At 33.8% G+C, this 21024-nt stretch overlaps 1 protein-coding gene across 16 annotated transcripts in view; it reads right to left on the bottom strand.

The window, feature by feature from the left end:
* RBM26 (RNA binding motif protein 26) overlaps positions 1–21024 on the bottom strand; it is an 85543-nt gene that overhangs the window by 29271 nt on the left and 35248 nt on the right. For 7 of the 16 annotated variants that reach the window (XM_016224140.2, XM_016224141.2, XM_016224129.2 and 4 more), the window contains exons 6-16: positions 20143–20403; positions 19645–19884; positions 19058–19228; positions 18614–18769; positions 14954–15065; positions 13695–13854; positions 11524–11688; positions 10502–10633; positions 9208–9279; positions 610–735; positions 196–270 (exon numbers count right to left, since the gene is read on the bottom strand). In XM_016224140.2, coding sequence (XP_016079626.2) covers positions 196–270; positions 610–735; positions 9208–9279; positions 10502–10633; positions 11524–11688; positions 13695–13854; positions 14954–15065; positions 18614–18769; positions 19058–19228; positions 19645–19884; positions 20143–20403 — 1670 coding nt within the window. The remainder of the gene's footprint in view (positions 1–195; positions 271–609; positions 736–9207; positions 9280–10501; positions 10634–11523; positions 11689–13694; positions 13855–14953; positions 15066–18613; positions 18770–19057; positions 19229–19644; positions 19885–20142; positions 20404–21024) is intronic. The other 9 variants (XM_087814277.1, XM_087814278.1, XM_087814279.1 and 6 more) reach the window with 9 other exon arrangements.

Below are 21024 nucleotides of genomic sequence, written 5' to 3'. Positions count from 1 at the left end.
CCTTAAATCTATGCTCTTCATCCCCAATATACTATCAATTGATAATATATTTTACCATTGATAATATTTCAGTTTTACCATTATCAATTAACGTAAATATGTTTCTCAGGAATATCTATATAGTGTAAGCTTAAATTCACTCAAAGTTGTAACATTTATAAATATATTTTGCCAAATCTAGCTTTAATATTTTACCTTCTGTGTTTCAATGTGCTTTTCTAAAATTTCTTGTTTTCTTTTCCTTACATCCTGCTGAAGTTTCAGTGCCTCCTAGAGGAAGGGATAAAAAATATCCTTAGAGTATTTACAATTTTTCCAATAAACAAAATGATTCAAGAGGACAGAAATGGTTGTAACTGCAGAAGCTTGGCAACAAAAATTAAATGCAAAGTTTTCCTATGTAAAATTTAAATATGTATGCAAGTTTTAAAAAATCAGGAAAAACTTTCATTCCAAGAAAAAAATTAATATTTACTGCTACACTGTGGAAAATAAAAGTTTAGTGGCAGCCAACATACTTTTAGTTCCATTTTGTTATGAGCATTGAAAAAACACACACATGCAAAAAAGTTTTCCTACATGCAAATTTTGTACAGTAGTTGTACTTACCTGCTTTTTTTTCTGTGCTTCACTATTATCAACTGCAGAGGGGGAAACAAGTAAGGTTTTTTGTGCAGCCTTCAAAGCAGCTGGATTATACACCGTTTTTGTTAAGCCAGTAGATGTAGATAACACCTACCAATACAAATTCAGTTTGTAAAAAATGTATCAAGCACTCACGATTTTCTAAGTCCTGTTTTCTTATAAAACAACATTAAAGCACTTCTGTCAGAATTTAGAGCAGTGAACTAAATGTATTACATACATATAGTAACTAAATCATTTATTGATTTGAAAAGAAGGGTATGAATGATGGATAAACTATGAAATAAAAAGTTTTTAATTAATACACCTATAGGAAAAAAGCAAAAACAAACATAAAAACTTCAAGAAAAAAGAGTCATTACTACATCACTGAGAAAATATTCGTTACTGAATACATGTGCTAGTGTTTCTACTAACTAAAGCAAAATCTGTAACAAGAGCATGGCACAGGAGAAAACTGGATGCTGTTCCTCAAACAGTTAGCAACTGTTTGCACCTCATGATCATTTGCAATTTACAGTTTGGAAATGAACTTTGTTGCTTTCTTTCTCCATTCCTTTTCTAGCACTGCTCCATCTGCTTCATGTCATCTTATTCCCTTAAACCCAGCTCAGGTTCAGCACAACCAGCCAAGACTGCCACAAAGTCCTAATCATTTCTTTCTTCTACCCAAGTCCTTCCATGAGATTTTATTCCTACAGTTATTAACACATTGTATGCTGGAAACGTATTTATACGTTTTACGTTGACTGGTAGTAGAGCGCGAGATAAAAACTACCCGCAAACAATGTTAAAACATTTAGTAAAAATGACATGATGATATAGTAATTTCTCTTGCTTGTCTACACTGTAAGAGCCTTTAAACAAAAACCATGTCTTTCTCCTGTTACACTTTCTCTTCCAGTACCTACTTCTTGCTACTAATTAATTATAAGACCCTGGGTAAGTACAAGTACCTTTTTGGGCCTCAGTCTGTTTACCTATAAAAGGAGGAAGTTCAGCTTGATGATATCTAATGCTCTTAACAAGGCCATGAAAGGGGGGATTTTTTTGGCTCAGTTCATTGCTATATCTTCAGTGCGTAGAACTGTGCCAGGGCACACCGTAAATATTCAATAAACACTGTGCACTAAATTCAACAAAAATGATGATAAATCTGAGGGGACAAACTTTTTATACAAGGGTGAAGTTAAGAAAAGTGTATGGCCTCCTATTTTATCCTTCAAAAGCAGTAAGTTGCAAGTTCCATGGGTTGGCTGGTTACTGATTCTTGGAAAGGAGTCTAGGGATCCCTTCAGGGAGATCTATGAATGTTATAAAAACAAAACATGAAACCATATATATTAAAAATGTAATTTTCCAGAGGATATAAATAGAAAAGTACCAATGAGAAAAAAAGCCCCACTTTCTAGCTACTAAAATGTAAATATCTGGGTATCAGAGAAGTAGCGATCTGGACACTGCATTGTAATCTTTTATCATGAAATAAGATCAGGGAACATCACAAAGTTTAGGCAACTCATCACTATTCCTAGTTTTCAAGAATGCTAGCTTCTTAAGTAAAATAAAATCCCAGAATACTGCAATTATACTCGTTCCATACAGCACAACTGATGTTTAAAAATAAAAGTTCCTTTTTTTTTTTTTTTTTTTAAATATATTTTTATTGATTTCAGAGAGAGGAAGGGAGAGAGAGAGAGAGACAGAAACATCAATAATGAGAGAGTCATTGATCGGCTGCCTCCTGCACGCTCCCGACTGGGGATCAAGCCCGCAACCCGGGCATGTGCCCCCACCGGGAATCGAACCCCTATTGCCTGGATCCTAGGCCGATGCTCAACCGCTGAGCCACGCCCAGCCAGGCTAAACATAAAAGTTCTTTATAATACTTGATGTGTATCAAAATTTCACTGATAATTTTTTGCAATAATGAAAACTAATAGTCAGAAATCACTGACAAATATAAAATGGTTTACTCAGTAAAACATAAGAGTAAAGATAGATTTAGTTTGTAGTCTAACTTCAGTCACCATTCTCTAGAGAAAAATTTCTTCCATGACCTTACCACACCACACAACACCAAACTGTACAATTACATAAAGAATTAGACAATAACTTTACAGGGAGAAACACAAGATAATCTGCTGAAAACAGAGTTTGAGTGTTTCAGAAACTTTCTTGATGACAGTTCCATAATAAGTTGAAAAGATTTCTGTACTTAAATCAGCTGGAAAATATTTCTGTACTCAAATCAGTTGGAAACAATGAATATCATAACCTTATTTTCTAGTTTTGAAATGTATTTTAGGGTAAAAGCTGTGAGAAAGCCAGAAGAAATGTTTCTTTACTTAAGTAAGCATTTCTCCAATTTCAATGAGTAGGGAATGCTCCTTTTCAAAGTTATTTTATCAGCATCAGATATTAGACTAAACAGTGTTTTTTCAAAGTGAATTCAAGTATCTGGTGAGAATAAGAAGGTCCCTTTATTCCTAGAAAGACACCACTTCCTTGTTTTATTCAGAAACTTCCTTCTGCTAAAATAGAACACCAGCTAACATATTTAACTGAGCTTAAGATACATCACTGACTATGAAACACAGTATCATTTTATATACCCTTACTAAAGATAAAAAGGCTGCCAATTACAACCATAAACACCAGGGCCAAAATTTAGCCCAATTTCAGAGGTGTACAGTGTAAAAATAGAATGCCTTAAAACAATGAACTACATGGTTGCAAATATTATTCACTATTAAATCTATTTGATTCCAGAGTTTAGACAGTAAGAGTTTGGATAGCAAAATATATCTGTATTTTTAGAAGAAGGAGAAAGAGGAAGAAGAAGAGGAGGAAGAAGAGGAAGAAAAAGAGGAGGAAGAAGAGGAAGAAAAGGAGGAAGAAGAGGAACAGGAGGAAGAAGAGGAGGAAGAGGAGGAGGAAGAAGAGGAGGAGGAAGAGGAGGAAGAAGAAGAGGAGGAAGAAGAGGAAGATCTGTTAAAAAATAAAACCAGTGGAGGGAATTAACCAACCAACAGAAAAGTTTACAATTCCTAAGAACACAGTCAAAGCACAGGCAGTGGGCTTTCCAAACTACCCTATCTTCTCAATTTTCCAAACAGGTTTCTGTATGTGCTGTATTTTTACACATGGACTGTATGTACAATGACCTTATTTCATTCACTTATTAATTCCAACTGTTTGTAAGTTCTTTTAAATTTTCTAGATACACAATCATGTCATCTATGAGTAAATATAGTTTTGTATCTTCCTTTCTAATCTTTATGTCATTTATTTCATTTTCTTGCCTTATTGTACTGGTGAGGCCTATACCACTAAAATAAAGTGAGGAGAGTGGACATCCTTTCTTGTTCCTGATCTCAGAGGGAAAACATTCACTATTTTATCATTGAGTATGTTAGTTGTAGGGATTCTCTGCATATATATTTTGTCAAATTAATCAAGTTTCTTTCTATTCCTAGTGTTTAGTGTGATGCTATTATGAATATTGTTTATTCTACTAAGATAATCACATGGGTTTTACCCTCCCATCCCCCACCCCAACTTTATTCTGTTAATATGGTGAAATTAAACTGATTTCCAAATGTTACAACCACCTTGCATTTCTAGAATAAATCCTACCTGGCAAGGATGTATTATTTTTTTCATATCACTGGACTTTTGCTAATACTTTGTCTAGGATTTTTGTGCCTATGGTTCATAAGACAATGGCTTGTAATACTTCTCAGGTTTGGTATCAAAGGTATGTTGAATTCATAAAATCAGTTGAAAAATATCATATACTTTGATGTTAAAATATGTATCATTAATCCTTCTTACCTTTCCAAAGGCCATTTCCCTAACAAAATAGAGGTTATAATCCATTAACACCTCCTTATCTTACTTCCTCTGTAAAATATTACCAGCCGTAACTATTATTAGTACACTTAAAGACAGAGAAAAACAGATTTTTGTCATGGATGAGAATGAAAGGAAACAAAGTATTTTGTAAAAAGTACTACAAAAACAGGTTATTACAAATAAAGTCATCTAAGTATCATTTTAAAATAAGCAATGCCCAAATCTGAATCAAATACAAAAGAAACACAGATGCAATGCTTCACAGCCACACTCTAGAGCAGATGTGCCTTGTTTAAATGCAATAAAAATACAGTATTTGAGGAGTTACATGAAGGAAGCTTATTAATATAATTACTGTATGGTCAATTTTTATTATATTAACTAAATAATAATCTTTTCAATAAACCTGAATGTTCACTTATGATAGTCTTTTGCCAGCACCACACAGATGTGTTCTCTATAGCGAAATCTAATTAGAAATTCTAGTGTGAACAACATAATTTAAAGTTAAATTTATAAAATATTTTCAGGGCGCTGGCTGGGTAGCTCTGTTGGTTAGACTGATACACCACGGCTTTGGGTTCGCTCTCCAGTCAGGGCACATACAAGAACCAACCAATGAATGCATAAATAAGTGGAACAACAAATCGATATTTCTTTCTCTCTCTCCTATCCTCCCTCTCTCCAAAATTCAATCGATCAAAAAAATTTTTAATGAATACATAAAATATTTTCAAAGATTAACAGTTTTCTTCCAATAATACTAAACAACTTAAGAGAGACAAAGGGATTAAAGATCTTGTAGAGAAATATTTTAATATCAAAGAAAAAATGTGTAGTCAGTAATCAATTTTTGCTACAACAGCTTGGTTCCCAGAAAATTCTGCATAGTAAATAATTTTATATAAATCACATTTCTCTGAAGAAAAAACAACCTTGATAACAATCTTGACTGAGTAATCTTGACAGAGGCCAATGTATTTAAAAAGTCAAAATTAGTCAAAAAAAAAACAACTATCATAAATTTCCTTAATCTATTTAAAGTACAAAATTACACAACAAAGACAAACTTAAAAATCAAAAGGTTACTTAAACAACTGCATTTACAGTTAAGGAAACTGTAAATTTGTTCAGGATCATACAGATTATCAGCTGCTAAATCAACAGCATAAGTCTCTATATGACATGCAATGTTCCTTCAATTATACCACACAATTTCCCTTTTTAAAGTTCCACGGTAGAGAGGTTAACATATCATCATGCAAAAAAACCCCACAAGATATATTTTCAGATACCAAAAAAATACTGCTAAGAAATAATAACATCCTGTTTCATATGCTTGATATACCTAAAACTGATATAAATAAGAACATTAAATATTTAAGTGAACATTAAATATCAGCTTGCTTATCAAAAATAGAAGGGCTTTAAGGAGAAAATATGAACAGTCTAAACAGTGCGGAGTTTCCTCAAAAAATTAAAACTTGAACTGCCATTTGACCCAGTGATCCTACTTCTAGGAATATATCCTAAGAAACCTGAAATACCAATCAGAAAGAACTTATGCACCCCTATGCTCATAGCAGCACAATTTACAATAGCTAAGATCTGGAAACAGCCCAAGTGTCCATCAGTAGATGAGTGGATAAAAAAGCTGTGGGACACTTACACCATGGAATACTATGCACCTGTAAAAAAAGGATCTCTTACCCTTTGGGACAGCATGGATGGAATTGGAGAGTATTATGCTAAGCAAAATAAGCCAGTCAGAGAAAAACAAGTACCATATGATCTCACCCATATGTGGAATCTAATGAACAAAATAAACTGATGAACAAAATAGATCCAGAGATGCAGAAGCATGGAACAGACTGAGGGATCTCAAAGGGAAGGAAGGGATGGGGAAGTGGGTGGGGAGAGACTAATCAAAGAACTTATATGCATAACCTATGAAAAGAGACATTGGTATGGGGAAGGCCTGGGGGTGGGGCAGATGCAAGGTGGGGGAGTCAATGGGGGGAAAAGGGGACATCTGTAATACTTTCAATAAAGATAAATTAAAAAAAAAAACCTAACCAGGATGGTATATGTAGATGCCTTTATTCTTCATAAATCTCCTTATAGTAAGCAGAAACACTCAAACGTTTATCATCTAAATGATCACTCAAACACTACCTATTTAATGGCTACTGCAATATCTTAATATTTAGCTGTATCAATCAGGTTTTAAGTTTCCTCTCTCTTAGCCCTCTCACAAAAATGGAAACTTAGAATAAAGACAAAGGGTTTACTCAATGTCATAACATAACAAAGGGATAAAATTTTACATTTGTGTATTTATTTGCTTTCAAAATGACAGAAGATACTGGATGGATACTAGTTTTGAGATTACGCCTGCCTTCAATTAAAAAATTTATTTTTATTTTATTTTTTGGGTAATATTTGATTATAGAGAACATTCTTCTATTCTTCCTAAAGCTTCTCTGTATCACTGACCTCTAAGGATTCTGCAGCAAAAATCACTATGGACTAGGGGAAGAGATATCACCAAGAGTAAGCAAAAATAAAATGTTCTTTTTTAAACAGGTCCACTAAAGATGACTGAAAGTTGTATTTTGGAAATAACTGCTTTCCTGAAAAAATCCTTTACAGTATTTTCCAAGTAAATTTTTTCATAAATAGCCCACTGCCATTAGTGATTTTTCACAAATTTAAGTAGTGGTAACTATATTAGTAAATTATACTATCAATCCCAAGTTTGTATCCCTTTTATCCTAAAGCTATACAAAACATGCTTTAAAAAAACCAATAATAAAAACAGTAGCAAAACACATTAGAAAAGTTTTATAAAAGCTATAATTAATACACTTCGATTTCAGAGTCCAAATTTCAACATAAACAGATCCTAAACATAATCAGTTTTACCTCTCCAGAACTGCTAAGTATAAAAGACCTCATATTGTTAATTTTTTCCTTAGTTGCTCATTATCAAGTAAAATAAATCTAACCAAAGTAAATATTTACATGCTGCTAAATTTAAAAGAATAAAGGATACAAATTTAGAGAAAAGGGGGATATCATATGGAAAGGTTTGGAGGTTTTATAGAAGAGGTTAGAGATTTTTTTCAATCTTTAAAATAATGACTAGAATTCAGTTAGGCAGAGAAAAATGCACTCCAGGAAAACCACCACCACAAAAAAAAAGGGCAGGAAACAACAAGGGACAATGAGCAGAAAAAGACTCCTTAGAAAAGAAAGGACTAAAGCAGAGGTAACAGAATCAGAATAACTGACGTATGATGACCTGTGAACCAAGCTAAGTCATTTAGCTGAGGAAATGAAGGTTTCTGTAAGCAACTCACATTAAAATAAGTCTGAGAGTAGGATGGTGGCAGTGTACACTAGAGGAAAGGATGGCAGCTCTGACACTGCATCCATAGTAAGTCACCTGAAGGTGGTAGAGAAAGAGATGTGAACTAAAAACACAAGCCAATGACTCTTCAGGCTTTTAGACAATACAAACTGGAAATGCGTGGTATCACTTCCAGAGGTGAGGGCTAGGAGAAAACATTAACTTGTGTGGGAAATAATGAATTTTCTTAGAAATGTTATGCCTGAAGTAATTCTGAGGTGCCCAAGAGGGAAATCTAATTTAGAAAATGAGATTCGTATTCAAATATCTAGAACTGCCAAAGTTTTACACAGTAAATAAGGAAAATATACTAAGAAGCAGTGAAGAGAACAGGTAAGCTATCTCATGGGGTGCTCTATTTACCTATGAAGTCAATTTCCTACGTAGTCTTCATAATGGAAAGAGCCATGGAGTAAAATTAAGAGATCCAGATTCCAGTCCTAGCTCAGTAACTCAAGTGTATAGGGCAACCAAAAAACTATTTGGGTTTTATCTTCCTTCAAGGTTAGGGTATAGAAATGGAAAAAGATTATCTAATTCTAATATTCTGTGATTTGATATAACTCAAATAAGACTACAGATTAGGGCATTCACTCATACCTAAATAGAAAAAAGAAAGAAAAAAACCCCACATCTATACAGAACTATAAGATAGATACACAAATGGTCTTAATTTAATCAGCACCTGTCCCTTTAAAAAAAAAAATGACTAAATGTATTGTCAGGCTATACACAATAGCTATTAATTATAAATAAAAATATTACATTTACATCATCTTTTCCAGTTTACAAAATAATTTTAAATAATAAATTTTATTCAATCCCTCACAAAACCTTATGAGCAATATAAATATTACCATCACCATTTTATGATGAAGTAAAAAATTCATAAAGATTAACAACACTGCCCAACATCATGCAGTTAGTAAGTAAAGAGTCAAAGCTCAAACTCAAGTACAACTCCTATTTCATGGCCCTTTCTATTAGACTGCCAGAGTTTTCAAAATAAAACGTAAAATATCTCTAAAGAAAATATAGTAAATACAAAGGAAAAGAAAAAAATGAAGCACATGGAAACTATAGTGAGCGGCAAGTATTAAAATGCTGATGCAAAAAGTAAAAAAAGATAGGCAAATATTTTTCTTTTTCAGCAAATGGAAAGAAAAAGGTAGGAATATGAGATACAGATACTATTAAGAAGCAAAAGTTTGGGACTATAAAAAATTAAAAAATTAAGATGCCATCTGAAAACATTTATGAAGCCAAGACAAACACATCATGCTTCTTCTTACCTTTTCAGTTGCTGAAACAGATGGCTTTGATACAAAACCCAACCTGTCCTTCACAGATAATTTAGTTACATTCTAAAAAAATTAAAATGGAAATATTCAGTGTTTCCCCAAACATATATAAGTCTGCTGGGATTATGAACATTCTGATTCTACTCACATATACTGACTCTGTAAGTATATTGATGTTAATCACAAAACTTGGGCCTTTTTCAAAGACATAGACAGGAAGAATATACGTATGGAAAAACAGTATACAGTACTAATCATGAAAAACTCTAATGTAAAATAAGATGTCTAAGTCAGGTGGTTGCTAAAGTCCCCTCCACTGATACAGAATCATAAATTCTTAGAATCCTATGTTAACAAACAGAAAGTTTGAACATTGTAAATATTAGCTTTGAGTAAATAAAGGATGTGTCTGCTTTTTGAGCTTAAAAATAAAAGCCATTCTTTCTTAAAGTATGTTTGTTTTTAGTGAAATACATTGCATTTGCTGATGATTAGTAATAACAGGATTGGGGGGTGTGTGTTTTTAAGTAACTAATAATTTACCAATTTACATTCTGCATGTTTTTTTAATAGAATCTCAATATATTACTTTTCAGGAACTATCCAGGAAGGTTTTAATAAGGTGGCATCCATTAGCTAAGTAGGATAGTATATCCTAACTCTACTTTATACAGCAAATGCTGAAAACATCTGGAGACAAAGAACTCTAAGTTTCAGAGACTGAGGGTATAGAAATAAGAAACTGCTACTCAAGTATGGAAGGGCGTGGGAAGGGAATGACATATGGAGAAGAAAATCCAAGAGTAAGGAAGAAGTGATGCAAAGTTCTGAGAGAGCTGCATAAGCAACTTGAATCAGTATAATATTAAGCATGCTAAAACCTGATGGTTGAAGCCTTCCTGTCCCAAAAGCTTTCAGTTCGGGCACATAATTATCTCTGGAATAGAATTCTAGTTAAGTGAAAGATGATGGAAAAAATAAGATTCAGTATATGGACCTTAACTTTTCAGGGAGACTTGTTGGAAAATACCTCCTCCACAAAGTGAAAGAGAGCTCTTTCTTATAAATATTAGAGAGAATTTAAGATTCAAATACTATAGAAAAAGTAGAATGTGAAAATATTATAATAGTAACAAAAATATTTTCAGGTGAAGTTCATATATGTATATACTATCCTATTTCTGTATAAAATATATATAATTAACTATAATTCAAATCACCAAGGGAAACTAATTTACTCAGAACCTACTATGTGACAGGCACAATAATAAGACTTTTCATTTACCTGAGGAAGGTCTGAACCGGCACTCTGGGCTTCTGCTGGTTCAATAGTACTTGAGGGTACTGGGCCCAGCCGCTCTTTAACAGATTGCTTCACAACAGGCAAAATGGGCTGCTGGACTAAAGGCTGCATTACCTCAGAACAAGAAAAAAAGTGTTAAACAAGCTGATTAGTTCATGAGCATAGAAAGTCACCTTTGTTATTTTATTACTAAATTGCCCATGCAGAGAAAGTCTTAAAAGTGCAGTTTGTTACCAAAATCTAGCCCCTTCCAAATCACATAAGATGTTTTTCTTTGCATCATAGAACTTATTTGTAAAGTGGAGAAAAAAATTCAAATCTACACTTAACGCCTGGCCGAGCGTGGCTCAGCGGTTGAGCGTCGACCTAGGATCCAGGCGATCGGGGTTCGATTCCCGGTCAGGGCACATGCCCGGGTTGCGGGCTCGGTCAATGACTCTCTCGTCATTGATGTTTCTATCTCTCTCTCTCTCCCTCTCCTTTCCTCTCTCTGAAATCAATAAAGATATATTTTAAAAAATAAATAAAATAAAATCTACACTTAACTATTTTCTTTTTTTTTTTAAACAAGCAGGAGAAAGTTAAAGAAGCAAACCGCTGTAAGACACCTCTACAAGCAATTAATCTAACACTACATATTGACTGATTCACTGATTAAAAAAGAGGGAGAAAGGTAGGGAGGGAAGGAAGGAATGATTTCCAAGATGAATCCATAATCTGACTTTGTGGAATATGTAAAGCTATCATGTACTGAGTGTCTCTTATCTACTTGGGAGTTTTCTATATGCTTTGACATATCACCTTATAACTGTCTAAACTAGGAATTAACTTCCAATAAAATGAAAAAAGAGGTTAGAGATATTAAGTAACTTCCTCAAGTCTATGCATTTAGAAGTGGTAGAGGCAGGATCTAAACTCCAAAGTCTACCTGACTGCAATGCCTCTGCTCTTAAATACTATGCTTTCTAAGAAAGCATTTAATTTCACACAAATGTATCTCTTACCTTTGGAGAAGTAGTTTGCAATTGCTGGGTGCTTCCTTCTCTATGCCAATAAACCTTAATAAAGCGATTGTTTAGCACTGCTTCTGTACTTGATATTGCTTTCTTTGCTTCTTCATATGTTGCAAATTGGATAAGGGCACCTTCAGGATCACCATTATAGGCAACCTAAGATGTCAAATATTAAGAACAATGAATTTCCAAATGAATCTGTTTCTTCATACAGTAAAATTCCTCAACAAATAAAATATTGGTCCTTCTAAGTAAGATTCTATCTTTATATTTCCTTAAATCTAGATTATTACCATAGCCTACTTTCAGAAGAAACGGTAACTGAGGACTGTTGAAAGTAGAACAAGAAAATGCTCATTTGCACAGATGTTATAAACAAGCATTCAAATGTTTCACTTTTTACTCCCAATATTAATACTGACTATGATAAATAATCCCTATGTCAATGAGTGACTTTTGGCCAAGATCCAGAGCCAGGAGAAGACAGTATAAACACTTTTAAAGGGGTAATCCCTAATTAAAAATTACAAAAAAGCCATTTGTAAAATTTTCTAAATTTGTAATTCTCACTAAATTATTTCCAAGAGTGCAAGTAAATTTAAGGGTAAAAAATGAAATTTTACACATAAGGAAACTGAGATTCAGAGAGTATATGATTCTGCAGACCCATATTAGTAAGTAGATATAAGGCTTTTCACTTCAAATTTTTTTTTCCCAATAATAGCAGTATTTTCCAAAGTATGGTATATAAACTACTGGTGGTGTGAAGCAATACAAAATAGGGATTAAGAGCACAGACTCTGAATCTAACTGCCTGACTAAAATCTCAACTGCTACTATCATAGGAGCATGAGCAAGTTATTTAACCTTTCTGTGCCTGTTCCCTCTTCCATAAATGGGATAATAATAATCACACTACAGTGTTGAGTTAAATGGTAATTTGTGTAGAACAGAATATATAGCAAGTATTTATTACCATATTCAATAAAGATTTCTGGTAAGAATGATTTTTGGTAGTATTTTGAAAACTATACATTTATTGGGACTTAAAACATCAATTCATCAATATGTTTATTAGGATAAAGTTAAAGGATTTTTTTAAACTTTTTAAAAAAACATGTATAAATAATAATGCAGATACAGCAAAAAGACCAGTAAAAAGATGAGAAAATATCGACCTCACTAGTAATTAAGGAAATGCAAATTGAGCAAGTGAGATACCATGTTTTGCCCCTCAGCTTTGAAAAATTTCTTAAATTTCTGTATCTTTATGCTTATCAATCAATAGCTGATTGATAAGCATATAGATACAGAAATACAAAACAAAAAAATCTAGAATACATAGTAAACTGTTAACAGTGATGTCACTATATTATGGGGATATATGGAGAGAGAAGTATAAGGGACACAAAGAGTTGACTGATGTAGAAACATTTAAAAGAAATTCTATATAAATCTCTATTGCTCTGCCCCAACAAAGCATGTATTTTTCTTCTATTACTTTTATGTTACTTTTAAATGGCAATAAGACAAAATTTTCCTAATTATCAACTTTAGTTGTACTCTCTAAAAAAGCCCAGTGTTATTTCACTCCTTTCCACATATTATACAATGTAAGCTCAATACTAAATAACCTCACAAGTTACATACACCAAAGCCAAGGTCTAATTTTAGTGAAGTTAAATACAAACTACACTGATACTAATTTTGAAAAATGTTCAAAAATGGTACAAGGAAAAGCAAATGTTTAAACTAATTATAGATTACATAGTATCTTGGCCCCATCTGTTAAATGTATCCCATCGTATACAGCAGCAAAAATAATCTGACTAAAGCATCTTGTTGTGATGACTTTAAGAAATTAAGTGAAAACTACAATAAGATTAGAGTTTACCAGTATGATTATTTAACTTTGCTATAATTTTTATGATAACCTCTACTGGGTAAAAAGGAGTTTTGATCAATCAAAACTCCTGCCTTTTCAGAGTACAAAAGTTATTAAAAATCATACATCTAAAATATAAAAAGTTTTATTTCATATGCAATTTTCCAAATTTAGATTACCAAATTTTTCATAATTCTTTACAAAAGTAGTTTTCGTCTATTAAGTTCCCTCCCTAAATAATTAAGAAAAGACAAAAGAATCACTTCATAGCTCTTACCTGTAAGTTAACCAAAGTTCCAAATCGACTAAAATGCTCATTAAGCTTGCTGATATTATTTAATTCTGGAGGAACTTTTCTAAGTTCAAGTTTGGTATTTTCATTTCCAAACTGAACCTTTTTCTGGAAGCCTGGGCTGTTTGTCCTATTAAAATTTGGTCTGTAACAAAAATCAAGTTAATTAATACATTCATTTATATATCCTATCCCTTATCAAGTACAAAGAAATAGTTTTACTATTTAAGTTTTATTTTTTTAAAAATTGAAATTACTGATTGATAATGGAAATTTAAATTTTCTTACAAAAAAATGAAGTCTCCAAATTAGTAGTGTTCGCATCTTTCATGAAAGCCAACTGAGAAGGATTCTACTATATCACTTGTACTTGGCACTTTGAATCCACTCCTACTTAAAATTCTTAGCAGGAAAGGTCCTGGCACCCTATTTTAGTCAATTTGCCTATATAACTGTTGTACCATTTCTGCAAAAGCTAGCTTACTGAAATGCACCCTATTTTAAAACGTTTATTAAAAGGTAGGAGTGACTGCCTCAACCGCTTCCTAACTTAAAAAAAAAAGTCAGAACTGTAGGCCATACGTTTGGCACTTGGAAAAAAAAAGGATAACACTACAGCCCAAGAGGTTACAATAATTGCCTAAAATCACAGAATTAAAGGCAGAGCCTGAACTAGAAATTATCCACCTTTGAGTGATGATAAAAAGCTCCAAAAATGTGTGATCCTAGTCTCTCCTCAAACATGAGTTTATAAATAAATTATCATAAACACCCCAACATTGATTCCTTACCTCTTTCCTAAAGCCCTTCCTCGACACTTCAATGCCTATCCAGCCTCTCCCACAACCCTAAAAGATCCCTTTCTAGCTCTTACCAGCAACTGCCCCAGGCTAACGCCTCCTCCCAGACCTGACCCACACTTTTTTCCCTAATAACAAGCTTATGACTACCCTTCATACAGGTAGTATTCAATGGCATCTCTAATATAAGGAGTTTATTTTGTAGGTGGGGGGAGGTGAAAAGAGGAAAAGATATGTCCTCAGCCACTACACCACTTCTATATGAAAACATCTTCCAAGTACCAGACAACTAATTAACAAATTTTCAGAAAACTTACACTTTAGTGGGGTATTGCCTACAGAACAAAATTATATTTTAAAAAATAATACTATCCTATCATAATACTCCAACTACCCTAAAAATTACTGCATATTAAAGTTTCTCAATTTCCCCTGCCAGCTTACTTATCAAACCAAGTCTTCTTTGTAGTAACTCCAGGCTCCCCAGAACCAATGGTTCTTTTCCTTGACTCTGAATCCACTACTATCCTCATACTGCTTTTATTAGGAGGCTTTTCTGTTTGAAAAGAAAAGAAAACACAGATTAATATTTTCTGTTTATCATAGCTACATTTCCTTAAATTCATATTGAAAACAAAGTTCTGGTGTTTTATCCAAACATATATTTTAAAAGAAATAAATGTAATTTCAAATATAGTAGTAATCTAAGGGATTTTAACTTATTTCAAATTCACTTCAACCTAACTAAAGAATTAGTAATTCTCACATGTCAAATTAAAATATGACTCTGGCCCTGGCCAGGTGGCTCAGCTGCTTGGTGCCTTGTCCAGTACATGAAAAGGATGCAGGTTCAATCCCCAGTCAGGGTGTGTACGAGAGGCAACAGATCGATGTTTCTTCCTCTCTCTCTCTCTCTCCTCCTTCCTCTCTAAAATCAATAAATATATCCTCAGATGAAGATTTTTTTAAAAACTTTATTAAAGACAAGTAAATAAGTAAAAATAATAAATATGATTCTGTGGAAAACTTCTAAGAGTGGGGTGGTGGTGGTAAAATCCATGTCACTGTTCCCCTTTGCCATCACTCTCACCACAAATACGACCTTTAAGAACTGATAACAGAGTTGTGATTGAAATGAGCTGCTTAGTTAAGCACCAACGTATTAACATAATTAGGGCACACATTATTTTAAAAGGTAAATATTCAAGATTGAAATGCTGTGCCAAAGAGCTACTGAGTACGTGCTATCAACATTTTACATTTACACAGAATTTCAGTCAGTTCTTTTAACCTGTTATTTCCAAATGACACTGAAGTTTAAAACATGCAAACCTTAATCCCTATAGAAAAATATAGTTTTAAAGTTCTTTTTTTAAAGATGGATAAAAACTGGTTGTAGAAACCCTATTCTTAGTATTTCTAAACACATAACTAACCAAAAGAACTTGGAATCTGTTTCAGCATAATCTCTCTCATGGCTACATTTTGATCTCTATGCAGGAGATCATATCAATATTTCTATCACACATGAACTCTGCTCTGAGGACCAGTCCTAAATTTCTAACTTCTTGGTTTTCTCTGGCCATCTTCTTCTGGAAATCCCATAGGTATCCTAAAACTATGTACAAAATACAAATTATTTTCCTATCAATGTGCTTTTTAAGTATGAAACATTTAGATTAGTGAAACTACCATTTTCCCAATCATTATTTTATTTCTGACTCTGCCCACATCCCTTCAATTCATCTTGCAAGTATTTCCTCTCAATTCCCATTGAGATAACTTTGGTACAAATTTGCATTCCTTTTCACCTATTCTACTGTCATGAGCTTCTGCTTCTAGATTCTCCTGCCATTGATTTATCCTATAAAGAGAGCTACCAAAATAAGTGTCTCAGAACCCCACTGCTTTCCTCCATCTTCAACCTCTCCCTCTAAACTGACACTTCCCATCAACATTTTTTTTATTATGCATTGGTTTAAGGTGTATAGCTTAGTGGTTACAACCATATACTTCACATATCGTTTCCCAGGATATTTCCAGTACCCAACTGGTACCATTCAAAGCTATCACAATATTATTAACTATACTTCCTATGATTTACTTCCCATGACTATTTTGTAGCTACCAAATTGTGCTTCTTAGTCCCTTCACCTCTTTCAACCAGTGCCCCAAACCACCTCCCCTCTGGAAACCACCAGTTCTATCTATGAGTTTGTTTCAGTTTTATTTGTTCATTTATTTTGTTCTTCAGATTCCATATATAAGTGAAGTCATATGGTATTTGCCTTTCTCTGACTTTCACTGAGAATAATACCCTCTAGATCCATTCATGCTGTCGCAAATGGTAAGATTTCATTCTTTTTTATGGCCAAATAATGTTCCATTATACATATACACACATACACACCATAGCTTTTTTATCCACTTGTCTACTGATGTGCATTTGGGTTGCTTCCATAGTTTGGCTATTGTAAATAACTTGCAATAAACATGGGGGTGCATATATTCTTTTGAATTAGTGTTCTGGGTTTCTATGGATAAGTCCCCAGAAGTAGAATCAATGGGTCACAAGGCAGGTCCATTTCTAATCTTCTGAGGAAACTCCATACTAATATTTCCCATCTACATTACTCCATTTTTAAAAAAGAAACCTCTTAAAACCACTTGACCCTCCAGCTCCAGCCTTGTCTCTCTCCTTACCCTAACAGCTATTTCCTAAGAGATGTCTACACTTGCTAATAACTTTGCTTCCTTACAACCCACACATCTACTAATTCTCTGAAAACTGCCAGCTGCTCCCATTATTGCACTTGCTCTTGCTAAAATTGCTGATGTCCTCACTTGTTGCTTAAGCTTATGGAATACATCCCAGTCTTTCTCTTACTTGACCTCTCAAGAGCATTTAATGCTGTTGATCACCTTCCCCTCCTTATTTTCTCCCCTTGATTTTCATGACTCCAAACTCCCTGCTTCTGTCTTTGCCTTTTAGGATTCATTTTCTCAGTGCCTTATGTAAGCTCCCCTTTCTTTGCCCACTGCTTCAGTGAAGGCATTCTCCAGTTATTTACTTGGACTTTCTAATCTCACTCTGTAGCACTTCCCTAAGACATCTTATCTACTGCCATGGCTTCATTCATCAATGTAGTAATTCTCAAGGAGGAAGTATCAGAAACACATGAGCCCGGCCAGGCGTGGCTCAGTGGTTGAGCGTCGACCTAGGATCCAGGAGATCGGGGTTCGATTCCTGGTCAGGGCACATGCCCGGGTTGCGGGCTGCAGCCAATCAATGACTCTCTCATCACTGATGTTTCTCTCTCTCTCTCCCCCTCTCTCGGAAATCAATAAAGACATGTTTTTAAAAAAAATTAGTTGAAATAGGGAAAGAGACACATTAATTGGCATACATAGTATTTCCTATTATGTTTAACAATCCCTCACTTTCCTATATCCAATGTGATCTGTAGCAAATGCTTCATCTTTCAAATTAATGTAAACTTTCTCCCTCCTTTGAATCTCCATATCCATTTGCATCTCTAGGATAGCAGTTTTACTGCCTCAGCTTGTGACTATGTCAGTCTAAATTCATCTTCTTCTCCAGTTTAGAAATTTTATCAGAAAGTCTGTCTCCTCTAAGAAAAATTTAAAAGCTATAGTCACTTCCTAAAACATAATTCCTTTTGCTTAAAATACTATAAGCAAACCAATTTCAAATTCTAACATCAAAAGTAAACAAAAGTAAAATACACATCAAGCACAAGTTTGTACAGCTAATTTCATTATAAATGGATAGAATCTATCTTTAGGAATTAAACCATTACTCCCGAGTTTAAATAAATCTACTAAGATTGCAAGTTATAGAAAATACCCAACAAAAGCTACAGTAAAAAATATGTACTTTTGTAAAATTCCTTTCCCCTTGGAAACACCACAAATAGGAAAACATACATTACCTTTTCTCTCAATGGGAGACCAAAGGATTCAAGAAACAAACATAAACACCATCCTTTACTCAACCCCTATAAATGCAGGACCAACTGTTCTTTATAAATGTTTGTCACTCTTGATATTATGAAAATTATAAGAAAAGATTAATCATAGTACCTCTGGGTGGCAAATCCATATCCCCTGATGTCAATCCTATCAAGTTAGGCCTTTGTGCGTGCACTCTGTGTCTATACATAGGTCTGGAAGTGTTTGTTATGCTTGGGGCCTCAGGATTATAGCCATCTGTGTCATATGTATCTGGTAATACAAAAACTGTAATTAAAAAACAATTATAAAATTCCACTTCATAATTTTTCTAAACTAATAATAGAAAAAATAAGCAGTATATTACTAATACAAAGCTAACATTTCATATGTATTAAAAAGAAAATTTAGTTTTATAAAAACATAACTGAAGACTTACATTTAATGTACATTCACTTTTATTCTACATAATTTTAGTGAGAAAAACAGACCTGCTAGAGCAATTCACTCTCTAAACATTTTAAAATTCCTCATCTAAAACTATATTTACAAATACAGAGAGGGCCGAAACTGCACCTGCAGTAAAAAGAGAAGGTGGAGCAGGAGGAGGCTGGTGATGAATGCCAGTTGTTACTACAGTAGGAACAGAACTGGTTGCAGAGTTTGGGGGAGCATCCATGCCAGATGGCTGCAAAGGAGGAAGTGGAGGTGGTGGTCCTGTCAAAACCAAAGAATAAGAAATATCATCTGAAAGCAAACAAATAAAATAAGTTATTTGTATATCCAAACATGATATTCTCATTCATCAAACTATAATATCTACAAACATCAAGCTATTACAGTTATGTTAGTTTTCTAGAGTAAAATAGTCTTTTAATAGTTTCCAAAACAGGTTTCTCTTAAGCAATAAAGGACTTTAGGCAGCTGGGATTTATCAGGGATGTGCATAATTCAAGCCATTCCAAACCATAATAAACCATAGGTTTGGCACAGGAAAGCAAAGTCGGAGTATAGTCTAAATAGGAATATCTTGCTCTTAGTTTCCAGCATCTATAAAATTACTTTAGATACTTTTAATAAAAGCAAGCATCAAACTATTAACTTTTTAAAAAGACTATGAATGGACAGATAACAAGTACAGGCAAACAAACATATTTACTTACCTGTGACAGGTGGTAGACTGGGTGGTAATGGGCCTGGTGGTGGCACTGGGGGTCTCAGATTCACAGGTGGAGGTGTAAGAATTGGTGGAGGTGGAGGGAGTCCAGGAGGAGGTGGTCCTTCAACAACAGGAGGCTGTGCAGGGAAAGGCAGCATACCAGGAAGATTCACATCTTCTACAACCACAGGGTCACTTCCATGATCAAAAGGGCACATGTCTCCTCTCATACAGAAACCCTTTTCTGTGAGGAAAAATGGAAATATGAATAGTGTTGGACATATACATTTTCTCAACAAAAGATTACTTAAAAACAGAAATATATTTTAATATTGGGCAAGTGTATTTAACCATATCACAACAGCTACCTACTAATCCCAGTAATTTAAAAATACTTATCAATAGGTAAGGTCTTTGAATAACTGTGTGCAACCTAAACTTACAGAATTTAGTCAGCTGACTATATTAATTCAATACTTCATGAAACAGTTGAAAGGCTTACCATCATAGTCTCTACATCGTTTCTTTGGCATTGGTGGTCTGACATATGAATTATGGTCCACTTGATCTTCGTGAAATTCAGACCAACTTTCGGTAGTGTTATTACCATGATGTGTAGGAGCAATTACTGTTATGGTGCTGCTCAAAGTAGGTACAGGGTAGTGACCAGATGAAATATTAGGTACCGAAGAAACTGGAGTATAATTGTTTTCCAGTGGATCTGTTCTATCCAGGTCATATTTAGGTTTTACCAGATCCCTTTCTGCAACAAAATATAAATGACTTATAAAGCTGTATTTTAAAAAAGACCATGTCCCAGATCTAAGAAACAGTACTGTTTCTGCTAAACAGAAAATGTTCAAATTTCAGACAATCCTCCTTTTAAAAACTAACAATGAATACAATCTTTTCAATATGACCTAAATTATAAAACCACACTTTAAGTTGCTTATCTAATGAGTTTAAAATTTCTTGAAGTTGTTTTTACAAAAAAACGATTTTTAAATTTTCTTCACTGCAATGTTAGCATGCATAACTTCAGCCCACAAAATAAAATATGCAATTAAATAAAACTATGGTTATTTTTTCTGCGATAAACATTTAATTGTCATCCCTCTAAAGATCCGAGCATGCCTTTTTACAGTGAACACTACTTGACGATGAGAATGGATGAGCAGAGGAAGAAAAAGGAGTTCATATTAAACAAACAAAGAAATTAACTGGGCTGTATATGGTACCAAGGAAAGAGAAACGGTATTAAGGAGATTTGTTAAGTGAAGCAATGTGCAGAGAGGCCTGTAGATCACAGGGGGGGGAAAACTCTACGAGTAACAAAGTACAGGGTTTATACAAAGGCTATAAAACTATTTCCTACTCTGAAGAT

Source organism: Miniopterus natalensis, chromosome 2, assembly GCF_054644295.1.
Source record: "Miniopterus natalensis isolate mMinNat1 chromosome 2, mMinNat1.hap1, whole genome shotgun sequence".
NCBI classification, from domain to species: domain Eukaryota; kingdom Metazoa; phylum Chordata; class Mammalia; order Chiroptera; family Miniopteridae; genus Miniopterus; species Miniopterus natalensis.
Note: the sequence above shows the minus strand (reverse complement) of the source record. Positions and strands in the feature narration are given on the sequence as shown.